This window comes from Amphichorda felina, assembly GCF_050947745.1.
Source record: "Amphichorda felina strain 45539 chromosome Unknown scaffold_3, whole genome shotgun sequence".
NCBI classification, from domain to species: domain Eukaryota; kingdom Fungi; phylum Ascomycota; class Sordariomycetes; order Hypocreales; family Bionectriaceae; genus Amphichorda; species Amphichorda felina.
The window spans coordinates 1,616,416-1,629,506 of record NW_028145047.1 but is presented as its reverse complement, the minus strand read 5'-3'; the positions used below and the strand labels follow the sequence as shown (position 1 = coordinate 1,629,506).

At 56.0% G+C, this 13,091-nt stretch overlaps 3 protein-coding genes across 3 annotated transcripts; 2 read left to right on the top strand and 1 right to left on the bottom strand.

The window, feature by feature from the left end:
* Positions 1-7,533: 7,533 nt before the first annotated feature.
* On the top strand, positions 7,534-8,888 carry ACO1O0_003206 (SAM complex subunit SAM37; the record flags this gene model as incomplete). The annotated part of the gene is made up of 2 exons (XM_083192661.1): positions 7,534-7,681; positions 7,750-8,888. 2 exons carry the CDS (start codon positions 7,534-7,536, stop codon positions 8,886-8,888), a joined length of 1,287 nt encoding a protein of 428 aa, XP_083051718.1.
* A 182-nt stretch (positions 8,889-9,070) lies between these two features.
* Positions 9,071-10,456, bottom strand: ACO1O0_003205 (GPI-anchor transamidase subunit GAB1; the record flags this gene model as incomplete). The annotated part of the gene is made up of 3 exons (XM_083192660.1): positions 9,071-9,929; positions 9,986-10,253; positions 10,318-10,456. 3 exons carry the CDS (start codon positions 10,454-10,456, stop codon positions 9,071-9,073), a joined length of 1,266 nt encoding a protein of 421 aa, XP_083051717.1.
* Positions 10,457-10,853: 397 nt separating this feature from the next.
* Positions 10,854-12,833, top strand: NOP7 (mRNA-binding ribosome synthesis protein NOP7; the record flags this gene model as incomplete). Its single annotated transcript, XM_083192659.1, has 1 exon — positions 10,854-12,833. One exon carries the CDS (start codon positions 10,854-10,856, stop codon positions 12,831-12,833), a length of 1,980 nt encoding a protein of 659 aa, XP_083051716.1.
* Between the last annotated feature and the right edge of the window lie 258 nt (positions 12,834-13,091).

The window sequence follows — 13,091 nt, the reverse complement described above, 5'->3', positions numbered from 1 at the left end:
CAAGGATGCCAATGCGGTTCGCGTGGACGGGACGCAACCAGCACTGGCATGTTGGGTTTGTCAAGATCAGCACTGTGAGTCTCACTTTGGGCCACCTGGGGATGTCTCGGGCGTTGCGGAAGATGGTGCGGAGAGCTTGCACCGCGCAGGAGAAGGGGGCCAGCGGTTAATACCTGCTACTGACCTTCCAGTGGATGGGAGCTTTGTTCATCCATGTGGTTCGCCAAGCTATCAATACCAGTGGCAAAAAACTTGAAACAAAGAACAAAATGGCCTCGAAAGCGAATCATCACGAGCCTGTCATATCGACCCAGGTGATCGGTACCCATGAACCACGAGCGTGGGCACATTGGTGTGGTCTTACAGTGCACACGTACTCCGTACCTACGTAAGTACTACGTATTTCGGGTCTGGATCACCACCATATCGTAACTAGAACCACCTATCGACTGCTTATTACGGAAGTTGCCAGCCCCTCAAAGCGGCTGAAGAAGGGGTCGAGGAGGCGCAGTGACTTCGAGACATGCAGGAACAAGCAACAGTGAGGCTTCGGGCGCCTCAGTGTTATCAAGTTGGGCGTAAGATGGCGTGACGATTCAATTCCAGACCAGCAACTCAGCCGACAGTACGGAGTACGGAGCAGTACTACCGAGTTTGAGAGCGTTGTTCAACTGTTTCGACTTGCGGTGTAAGTCGAGCAGGCAGCGTACCCATTGCGATTGGCAGGCATCGATTTGCCTCAGATGATCATGGATACCGACTGTTACTTGAGTGTTGGTTCTTTGTTGTCAACTTGTCACCGCCATTGAGCCGACACCGGAATCGTCAAGACCTCTGGCGAGACCCCTAAACGCTCTGCCACCGACCATGTTGCCAACGAGGGGTATTATCACAATCATGACGACAAGGCCGCAAGTTGGGCAGGAAGATTGCGGGGGATGAAGGTGAGTCACCCAACTTCCGCGCTGACGGATTTACGGATACCTAAGCCAAAGAGATCATTTGTCAACAATGGTATGTTCCAAGTCCGAAACCTAGGAGCAAGTACAGATTATCGTCTGCTGACCACCCAACCAAACACGGTGGTCGAAAGGAGTTCCCCATCCAGGAATTTGGATGTCCATCCTCGCAAAAAGAAAAAGAAAAAAAAGCCGAGGCGCAAAAAGGTCCAGTGACGATGGGCAAAATTTTATGGAGAAAAGGGGGTGGGAAAATCAAACTGCGATTTTCGTGTGGAGATTCGGCGACGGGACGAGCTGATGAAGGACCCTTATGATTTCATACGACATGGTGGCCCAGTTTTCACGATCCCCGGTTCGTAAAGAGTTTAATTGCGACTCAATTTTTTTTCTGATGCCGAGCGCGTCCGTGCTGACGGCCGCCGTGTGGGCTCATCCCGTTGGCCCCCCCCAAGACGAGCGAGCAAAGGAGCGGTGGGCGACCAAGCGACGTGTCCTGAGCTCGGTGAGCCACGCGTTGGCTGGGGTTTGAAGGATGGACAAAGTATTTACTCTATCCTCGGGACCCAGGAAGCCAGGTACCACAACAAAAGCGATTGATTGGGCGCAGTACGAATATTTGCTGTACAACCGCCCGCCGTAGTTAAAGCCACCACCAGCTGAGCAACCGTGGACGCATGAGCCGGATACATTGGACCGAAGGGGTGCTCGGAGGACCTGGTCCTCGCTCAACGAGATGCAGATGCAACAGCATGTACGAAGTATGATCAGCAGGACAGCAAGGAGCACTCGCTTGCATGTCCGGACAGTTATTAGCACTGTCTGGTTGTCTAAATCGACCTTACACTGGCCTGCATGAGGCCAGGCGCGTCTCGCCGAGAACCTACATAGTATCACACACTGTACCTATTTACGGCTGCAACGACAAGGCTGAGTGAGGGTGAGGGGCATGTATTCGTACGTACGTACCATAACGTATGCAGTACGGAGTACTGGTCGTAGAATTTCGTAGTGGTATTTGCAGCGCAACTCGCCAACTGAAGACGACATGAGATCCCGGAAGGGGCCATCGTGATCTGGCGCTGGCGCAGGATTGAGCCGATCTCAAACACGACGGTGGAGGTTGCGGAGCGCCCAGAGGTTGCATCTGTCATGAGAGCCTCATCATGCATGTAACCGATGACGACGGGGACCATCCCAGGATCACCATGGTTGGTTTCATGATGTCCAGCGTGACAACAGGGTCTTTGTGAAGATGGCCATTGAGGGTGAGACCGAGAGAGTTAGCTGACGCTTGGACGTTCTGGATCGGCGCAGGGTGTTTGGGTTGTTTGGGTGTTGGAGTGCTTGGCTGTCAAACTGATGAGCAAAATCAAACTTCAGACACGCTGTTATCAGACAAGCAGCCAATGGGTGGCCGAGCGCAAATTGTTCCTCTGGTCTTTTTCGGATCGGCAAGCAGTCAGGCGGTGAAGAGTGAAGACTCAACAACAAGTCTTCCCCATATGGGTCCCGTGGGCCTCTGGCTTCACATTGTCGACCTAATTTCCACTCCGGGTCTGGGATTGTTAATTTCACGCCAAGGCCGGGCCTCAGCCTGACAAGGGGTCGCTCGCATCTTGGGCACTGGCAGGTGACCAGTGGGTGACCCTCGACCCAGGTGCTGGGTTGCTCTGCAGCGAATGGGGCGTTCTGTTGTTCCCGTTGTCGCCGGTTCTGGGGGATCTCGCGAGTCACAGCACAGACTCACAACAGACAAGGGCGCAAGGCAGGCAGCGAGTTTGCTGGTGTCGGGGTCCCGGCAGGCGGCCGACGACGCCGACGACGCCGACGATATGGGGCTGCCGAGTGTCAATGACAATTTTGGTCTCCTTGGCAAAATAAAATTGATTGCAAAGCTGGCCTCAAAGGGCTCCACTGGCAATCAACGACGTGTTGGGGAGGAGGGGCGCATCGTCTTCCACAAGGCTTCGAATGTTCGCCGGAGTGGATCCTCCATCGCATTGTCCAATTTGTCCTATTTCCCAACAAGCACCACGATATTATTACGAATACTCCCACGACGTCTCAGGTTTTTTTTTCTCTCACTCCGATGCCTTCCCGACGGTTCCGTCGGGTTATACTACTAGGTGCTAGCATCCACCAAAAATATCGTGCCGTGGTAGGCATTTGCGTGACCCCAGCGCTTATCATGCAATACCTATCCGTACTACGGAGTAGCTACGCCTGATCCGTTCCACGTTCCATTCCACTGACGTTGACGCCAGTTTACTGGGGGTGGCGGTAAACCCAGATACTACTACTAATAGTATGTGCGGAGTATAATACGAATACTAATACAGTATTATATGTAAGTTTGGACTGGCGTTGATATCCGGATTGACTTCACAACGGTCACCGGCCAAGCTGCCCCTCGCCACGAGCAAGCTGGTGGGTGGGTGGTGAGTGCCTGGCTAATACAGACATATTGATATGGGTTAATATCTCTAATTCGGCCGTGGTCGAGATGTGTCCAAGTACATGACTACATGCGTACGAATACTCGTACTACTCGTAAGTGGTTTGCGATGCATTTCAGCCCAGTGGCAGTGAACCCCGACCAGGCGCTGATGGCAATCATGGCATGATGATGCCTTGTGGACGGTGTGGGTGTCTGACAGGGGTCACCACATGTTGTGATGAACGTGCTGATCAGCCCTGATGGTTGATCCCCTCAAACTGCTCAGTGTTCAGTGCTCAGTGCTCACTGCTGAGATGGAGAGCCAGAGCCTGAGACTGGCTCAGACTGGCAGTCTCAGCACAGTGCAACCGAGTGCAAGGATTGCCACCCCCTGACCCTGTTTCAATTTCCCGCGCCAGGCCCACCGCCTGGGCTGGGCGAGCTGGCTTGGCTGGCGTGGAGTCTTGGCGTGGCTGCTGGGCTTGGCGGCCGCTTGGCGAACAGTGGCTGCGTCACCACAGAACCGCGAAATTGTGTCTCGTGTGGGCTGGTGGTGCGAAACCGCGAAGCGAATACCTCCGTCAGAGGTCACGCCCCCAGGCCCCTGCTCGGTATTCGTCCTGGACTAGTCCTGGGCGTGCCGCTCTCACCAGGCTCACGCCTCCGTGCCTCCATGTGCCGGGGCTCCGGTCGCCTGGAATGTACCATGTATAAAGTGTCTGCCTTCTCCCCCGGTATGCCTGGCGGTAATTCTGCCTTGGAGCCATAATACCTTAACCGTATTCTTCGTCGATCAAGCTTTCGCACTTGCACCTCGCTAGGCAGCCTCGAACCAAACCTTGCTAGCTAAAGCACCACTATCAACAACAACGCCAACCTATATCAACCCAACAACCATCGCCTACGACTCCTAGTCACAGCTGCCCCTCATCGTCTCACACCATCCAACCAACAACAGCAACCGAGTACTCTTCGGTTCGATCATCAAAGCAGTTCGCACTCGACAGCATCTCCAACCACAGCCATGCCTGCCCAGCGACCTTCTCAGCTCCCTCCCTGCCCTGGGCCGCCGCCCAGTCGGCCTCTGCCTCCTCTCCCCAAGCGAGGTTAGAAGGGAACACGGCTTCGTTGCCCCTGGAACGACGAGTCTCGGTCACTGCCCGTCAACTGGTCGCACCTTTCATCGGAATCGCGCTTTCACCACGTAACGCCCCCCCGCCATACCACACGAACACCATGGCCACCACTCTGCAACATCCCACAGCGCTTGCCTGCCCACCTCAGCCTTGGCTTCGCGAACGTATGATTGCCGCATATGCACGTCAGCGACCAGCCATCTGTCCGGCAGCTGCTGAAAGCGCCGCACAGCACTCATGCCGGACAGGGAACAGCCATGGTTGTGTGAGCTAAGTTGGACGCGGGCTGTTGGCCGATGCCACCGCAGGCCGGGAAACGGGACAGCTCGACGTGCGCGCACCCCCAACTATTACCACTACTACCTATTTGCATCGATCCGCCCATTTCGACCAGGCAGCGAATCACCTACCCTGTCCTCACCGGGTTTGGCTCATTTACAACTGCACCCGCCCACAGCCCTGGGTCGCATAATGGGCCACTCTCCCCCGGTTCATCTTCGCTGGCTCGAAAACGAAGCGCCGGACATGGTTCACCACCACCCTCTCTCTCTCCCTCTCCCTCTACCTCTCTCTCTTATTCTGCCCCTCAATGGTCTTTATTTTCGAAATTGCGCCAAGCTGCAATGCTGCGCTGTACTACTATATTAATCCGGTCATCCGAGTCTTAACGCATTATGGAATTTGGGAATTTTGTGTGGAGCATCAAATCTTGTACTTCTAGAGGCGCTCGCTACAATGCCCTCGACGAGAAGGAAACGCATTTGCATTTTTGTTTTTGTTTTTTTTGGGACAAACTCGTTTTAACGACCTGGGTCATGACTGGGAAAGATACACACACACACACACACACAACACACATCATGAATGATATTGCTCTCGGAATTTTCAAAGACGCAGCTTTGCCTCTACTTCTCCTACCTCTACATAGACGGAACGGGTACGAATGGGAATGACTTAATTCTTACAACTACAACCAACATTATTGTCCTGCAGCATGAATGAGGATCATCGCCGTGCTTGAGGGCCCCTCAATGCAAAACCTGCTCGTCTCATATCTGCGACCGCGTGACCCGCTCTTGCGTCTCGTCAAAAAGCCCAGATCCTACATGCATACTAATAACATTCTCGTGCCCTAGAACGGATACTACATGCCACACAGTACTGTGTAGTACTCGACAAGAATACGAAGACGCAATGGAGATGCAGCATTGCAGACGCAGTTGCAATGACCAGGGATGACCCCTTCGCCGTCACGCGCCCAGGCGCGCCCAAGCGCTCCGAGGTTCCAGAGGGGAGTTGTGGGTTGAATTACCACGATGTAACTCGTACGAGTGTAAAATGTACAGCGGCCGCATTGGCGGGCCGGGACGGAAAATCTCGACTGTCTGCCCGATGGCATTGGCATTTTTGGCCATATTATGGTGGCCGAAATTCGAGGTTGTCAGTTCGGTGCAACGGGGGCACGGCCTTGTCAGGGTCTGGAACCCCCCGGGGTCCAAGGGGAAATTTCATGACTACTGAGGCACCATGACGTCTTTGACAATCCTAAGTTCTTAACCCCCATAGCAATTTTCTTCCCTCATGCCGAATTATCTCGTGGCCCCTTTTTCCTGCCTCCGGTGATCTGCTGCAATGAGAGAGAAGGAAAAAAAATTCATCTGATAGTCCCTGCCCTCGCTGCGCTGTACCCGCTGGAGGGTGTGTGTGTGTGTGTCTTCTGGAAATTGCCCGCCCCTCCAAGGCGACCCCCATTCGCGCCCCCCATTCCCACCCCCCAAACGCAAGAGTGAGGATCTCAATTGAGATGTGGGAGGGTCCGCCCCGCGTACCTAGCTAGTGACTGACGGGCACGTGGCCGGAAATATCCGCTGAGGTGGCGAAGGGGTAAAGGGGGAGGCGAACAATTTTCTGTTTCAACCTTCGACATGTCTTGAAACCAACGGGCCACCCGCTAAATCCGTTACGGAGATGTTTTGGAGTAATACTCGTAGTACTCGTACGTGTACCTACCCCTTTCGCGGGGTTCCCGAATCCCGATATGTTTGTGCACTGTCACTGCCTCACTCTTTCTTCACCTCGTCTGGTTGGGGTCACGTCCCTGTCTGTGGCGACCAAAAAAAAAAAGTGTCATTGTTTGGTTCCGCACGGCATGCGCGGCGCCCGGAGCGTGGATGAAATGTGATGTCAATTTGCTCTGTTCCCTCTGGCTCCCGAGATTCCGAGCGTGGCCCCAATGGCGCCACGGGCTACGGCCGGCCACCTCGGAGGGGCGACATCAAACGTCGAATCAAGGCCGGAGATCCTCAGACTCATCCTGAGACGGTGCCTGGGAGCCAAGGCGGTGTTGGTCGAGTTAGGTAGGTCATACATCATGACCTCATCTTTGCCCTGGAGCCGCCGAGGACAATGCCGACATTCCTACGCACATGCGGTACGAATACGCACGTTATGATGCCGCCGCTCTGAGTGGGGTCGACGCAGAGGGATTCGGCATGCCTCGATGGCGTCTAATGAGCGAATCCCTTGAAGTTCACGATGGCTCATGCCTTACTCCTCCATATTATCATCATTGTCCAAGTTTGTCAGTGCCACCGAAGCGATAGTGGACGGCATCACCGTCTCGAAATGTCCCATCATAACCTGGGTGTATGCCGAACATTTCTGTAGGCCGTCCTCTGATTGCAGGTGGCAGGCGAGGGTATATGGCAGGCTGATATCAAGAGCCTTTTAACTGTTGTTTCAACTACAGTGTGCTTCTTGCAGATTCAAGAATTAAAGAGGCAGAATGGTGGAAGGTCCATTTGCTATGTTACCAACATGAGTGAAGTCTTGGGGACTGAGGTCGCCTGATGCGGTCGGTCACGTGGTTTCGCGACTCAACGACAGGCACAGGTCAAGCGCCGCCAGCCTCTGGTGGAGCCGAGAAAGACCATCGCCAAACCACACAAGGACATCATCAAACATGAGAATCCGCGGGACTGAGCGGGGACTTTAAATCATGTTGGAACTTTACACTTGGGGACCGGCTTTTGGCCTGCCGTCTATCGATCCTGAGTGTCTCGCCATAATCACATATCTGCACAAGTCGGCTCCGCCTTCATCCTGGCGCCTCACATACAGCAGCGATCCCTCAGTCAGTCCAGCCAGTAAGTCGGCCCCCCATACTACTTACTACTCACTCTCGTATCCAAGCAACATACTCTAACTGTCTCAGATTGCCTACCGGCTCTAAACCACGATGGTGTCTGGACAAGCGGTTTCCGGCAAATCGTGAACTACCTCACATCCAACTCGCTATGCCAGGATCTAGATGACGGCCTCACCGCATCGCAAAGGGCCGATGGATTCGCATACAGTGCATTCCTCTCGGCGCACGCCGCCCCTCTTCTGGACCTATCCCTCTACGTCTCAGCCGCAAACTGGGCCGCCACCACCAGGCCCGCCTACAGCAAGCTGCTGCCCTTCCCGCTCACATGGACCCTCCCGCCCCTGATCCGCCATGAGGCCATCAAGCGCGTGGAGCATCTTGGCCTGGCGGAGATCGACGTCGACTTCGACCCCAACGGCGGGCTCCATCTCTCCACCGGACGGGACTCCCTCCCCGAGACCTTCAGGCGGCATCTGCCCGTGGGGACGAAGAAGACGGTCCGGGAGGAGATGACCCCGGAGCAGGCTGCCGCAATCCGGCTGTTTGGCCTGGCAGAGGACTGCCTGTCCGTCCTGGATGGCCTCTTGCCGACTGAGTCTAATGATCTATGGCTTCTGCGGCCGTCTATCTCCTCGCTAGACTGCCTGGCCTTTGGGTATCTGGCCATCATGCGCGACGCACCCGTACCGAGGTCCTTTATCCGAGACTGGATGAACCAACATGCGCCACAGTTATCCGAGTACGTCAGCAAGATGAAATCTACATGCCTCGAAGGCCCCGGGCCCCTACCTGTGTCGTCCCCCGAAAACGCCTCGATACTGAGCCTTGGCGCCCGTACCTTGGACTCGGCCATTCTCAACGCCCCCGGTATGGGAGAGCACTACGCAACAGAGCTACGCCACCGGGCAGAGGAGGGCACAAAGGGTCTCGACCGGAGAGCGCTCATGCTGGCCATGAGCGTCATGGTCACCGGCGCCGCTGTCGGGTACGGGCTCTACTTCTACAAGGCCATGCAGCCGTTCGGCGCCCGGATCCAGGCGTGGAGGGCCATGCGCGGCGGATCCAAGCTGAGCCAGTTTGGCGATCTGGGCTTCATGCTGGATAGCGCTCTTGGGCCACGGGTGCAGCCGGTGGCGCAGCATCAGGGGATGGGGGGCAACTCGACTTCGGGACGTCTGGTTGAGACTGACTCCGAGGTGGATTGATGCCTCGTGTAACATATTGTACAACAAGATATATTGCGAACCCTTGTCCGCAATCCTAATGACACGCCTGATCCAATGAACACATTTATCTCATGGTGCACTCAAGTAGATATCCTCTTTTTTGGGTTCATTTTCGATTTCCCATGCCTCCCCTTTCCCAATGCTCTGTCTGTTGACAGTATCTACATTTGTTTGACTTCCTTGCCAATCATCTCTGGCCTCTCCACCTCCCACTCGTCCCGGAGGACGGCAAAAGTGAGGTCCGAGACCATCAGGCTCTGGCCCAGACTCCACACCAGCGTGATGGCGTAGAAGAAGTTGGCGTTGCCGCTGCCCGCGTAGATCCAGAGGTGGTAGAAGGCGGGGCCGAGGAACGTCGCATACAGGAGCGTGGCGGAGGCCACGAACGTGTAGCGCATGAGGGGGAAGACGTGCCGGTATAGGGGCAGCATGGCCAGGAACAGGCTCGTGTCGGCAACGGACGCGTAGGGCTTGAAGATGGAGAAGATGCCCAGCAGCACCGCGATAACGGCGAGGGGCTGGGTTCGCAGCCGGATGGACAGGCCGCCGACGTACGACGCCAGGTGCAGCCAGAAGACGCCGAGGAAGAAGGCCCGGAACGAATCAAACATCTCGATGAAGAAGTACCACCACAGGCCGACGTTGGGGGTGAGGTCCGTGAGGGTGAGCTGGATGCCGTAGGTGCGGCCGAGGAACTCCCACGAGTTGTCTGTGAGGGCAAAGGACATGCCCAGCAGGGCGGCCAGGACGCCGGCCACGACGAGGCCATTGGCGGCGGCGAACCTGATGCACGAGTCTACCCGGCGCTTCGGCGATTGGCGGTCGTAGGCGAGGAGGATGATGGGCGGCAGCAGAAGGAGGGGGTACATGGACAAGTACGACGCGAACGACAGGGCGACCATGGCGTTGAAGGGAGAACCGTAGATGGCCTTGCTGACGGCGTATAGGATGGCGCAGTTGCTGAACACGCTCGTCGTTCGCCCCACGCAGCTTGCAATAGTCAACGGGTTGAAGAGGAACCTATAGAAGCGTTAGTGGTGAATTTCCAGCCTCGGCACACTGGAAGTAAACCATACGAGGCCGCGACGACCAGGCTGCATGTCCTCTTGGCTCTCCGCGGCGAAGCAAAGAGCCTCGAGTTGCCCGCCTCCCCAGACTCAGCAATCTTAGCCAGGGCATCGGCGCTGAGAAGATCGACCAGTATATATAGCAACGCCGTGAAGATGGGCCACGTCTTCACATCGGGAAGCAGGGAGAAGAGTGGGAGGAGTAGGGGCGCCTGGTGGTAAACACCACCGTCGTAAGGCGACACATTATGGTTGTAAAGGAACAATCCTTCCTGTACTGAAGCGATATGGAGTTAGCCTGCCATCCTCGGGGTCCATGTTTGTGTGCTTGGTTGCCTTACGTCGCTTGAAGCTCGTCACGGGGGTCGAGATCTCAACGCGACCTGTCAGCAGGTCTGGCAGGCCGGGGAAGGCGACGAAGAGGACGAGTCGCAACAAGGCTGCGCCAGCATAGATGCCAGGTTTGCCTCGCAGTGTCATTGTCGTGGGCATGGCATCGCAGGCCGTGTGCCCCGTCGGTCTGATGAGGTCGAGGGGACGTGGTCCTTGTCGTCCAAGTCGCTGGTCCAGAGCTTCAGATGGCCACGAATGGAAGCCACCTGGCGGATTGCGGGATGCGCTAAACCGCCTGGAGGCCAAGGGATCGCGGCGCTGCAGCGCTGCAGCGTGCAAGTTTAGTGGCTCGCCGGGCGGTGAGAGGGGAGGACCCTCTGGGGCAGCGCGCTAAGCCCCAACGGGAGCAAGGCGCGGGCGGTCAGAGCCGGCAAGAAAGTTCGAGGCTCAAAAAAAAAGTTGTCGATTTTCTGCTCTTTGCGATGCCCCGCCGCCTTGCACTGAGACGCAAAGACACGACTTTTTGCACAATCTCACATCGACAATGCCTCGAATTAAGAAGAGAGGCCAGGCCGGCGCGGCTAAGAATTACGTTACCCGTAACCAGGCCATCCGCAAACTTCAGATCAGCCTTCCCGACTTCCGCAAGCTATGCATCTGGAAGGGCATCTACCCGCGCGAGCCCCGAAGCAAGAAGAAGGTCTCTAAGTCCTCCACCAACTCGACCACCTTCTACTACGCCAAAGACATCCAGTATCTCCTCCATGAGCCTCTGCTTCAGAAGTTCCGCGACCAGAAGGCGCTCGAGAAGAAGATCTCGAGGGCATTGGGCAAGGGCAATGTCACCGATGCCGCCCGCCTCGAGAAGAATGCCTCCAGGCCGGACCAGACTGGCAAGCCTCGATACACTCTCGACCACGTAATTCGCGAGCGCTATCCTACCTTTGTCGATGCGCTGCGTGATCTGGACGACTGCTTGTCCATGTTGTTCCTCTTCGCCAACCTCCCGTCCACGTCTTCTGTGCCGGCCAAGATGATTGCCCGGTGCGAGCGACTCTGCCTGGAGTTCCAGCACTATCTCATCATGTCGAAGAGCCTGACCAAGTCATTCCTGTCCATCAAGGGTATCTACTACCAGGCCAACATCAAGGGCGAGGATGTCCTCTGGCTGGTGCCCTACAAGTTCAACCAGCGCATTGTGGGCGACGTCGACTTCAGGATCATGGGCACCTTTGTCGAGTTTTACATGACCCTGCTCGGCTTTGTCAATTTCAAGCTCTACACGTCCATTGGTATCAAGTACCCTCCCAAGTTCGATCAATTGAAGGACGAGAACGCCGCCGAGCTAGGCGCCTTCACCCTTGAGGGACTGACTCTGTCTGGTGCCAATGAGCAGAAGCAGCTGGAGGCTACGGCCCACAAGCCGGACCCCAAGGTCCAGGCCGCTGTGAACAAGGTGCTGAAGCAGATTGACACTGGCGATGCTAATGGTGCCGACGACCAAGATGCTGCTGCTGACGCTCCTGCTGCCGAGGAGGAGGCGTCTGGTGAGATCGACAAGTTCGAGCCTACGGCCAGTGGCGGTGACGTGCTGCCGCAGCCCTCCGCCAGTGGTACCTCCCACGGCTCCCTCTTCTCCAACTTTACCTTCTACCTTTCTCGCGAGACTCCTCGGCAACCGCTTGAGTTTCTCCTGAAGTCTTTCGGCTGCAAGCGCGTGGGTTGGGATGCTGTCCTTGGAGATGGCGCCTATACCACAAACGAGCTGGACCCGGCCATTACCCACCAGATCGTGGATCGGCCTCCTATTCAGGCAGCCATGGAGACGGAGGAGAATGGTGAGGACAACCAGACATCGCAGAAGCTGGCAGCCAATCGCCGCGTGCCGGGTCGAGTCTACGTCCAGCCCCAGTGGGTCTGGGACAGCGTCAACGATGGCGAGCTGAAGGAGCCCCATCTCTATGCCCCCGGCGCGTCTCTGCCTCCCCATCTCAGCCCCTTCGTCCGGAATGTCCAGGGTGCTTATGACCCCACGATCCCGCTGGAGGAGCAAGAGCCCGAGAAGGAGGCTCTGGAGGCCGGCGATGACGACGATGACGAGGGAGTTACTGCCGAGGGTATGGATATTGCTGCCTCCGATGATGAGGATGAGAGCGGCGACGAAGACTTTGGTGGCTTCTCCGAGGATGAGGGTGAAGATGAGGATGAGGAGGAAGAGGGCTCAGAGGATGAGGCCGCAGAACGCCAGGCTGAACTAGAGGCCGAGCTCGCGGGCGGTGCCGTGAAGGCCAACGCAGTCGACAAGAAGACCAAGACCAAGGAGGACGCGCGCAAGGCGCTGGCCAAGAAGTCGCGCGAGGAGGCCGAGGACATGGAGCGCGCCAAGGGCATGCTGAGCAAGAAGAAGAGGAAGCTGTTTGAGCAGATGCAGTACACCAACAACAAGAAGAGCGCCGAGGACGAGAAGCTGAGGGCCAAGAGGAGAAGGCTGGAGAAGGAGAAGAAAAAGGGAAAGAAGGCGTAAATTGGGATCTATGTTAGTTAATGTGTGTAATCATGCGTCGGAGACGCAAATATCATGCTTACCTTAGACGGCGTAATGGAATTGATTTTGGAGCGCGATAATAACTGTGTGCCTTATGTCTCATTGCTTGAAGTTTTGAGTGAGTGCCTTTATGTGTGCGTGCTGGTTATGAAAGTGACAGTACCTAGGTTCAATAAGAAGCTAAACTTTTCATCACCGCCATTGCATCTTGCCCGCCGATATTATCGATGCGACGCC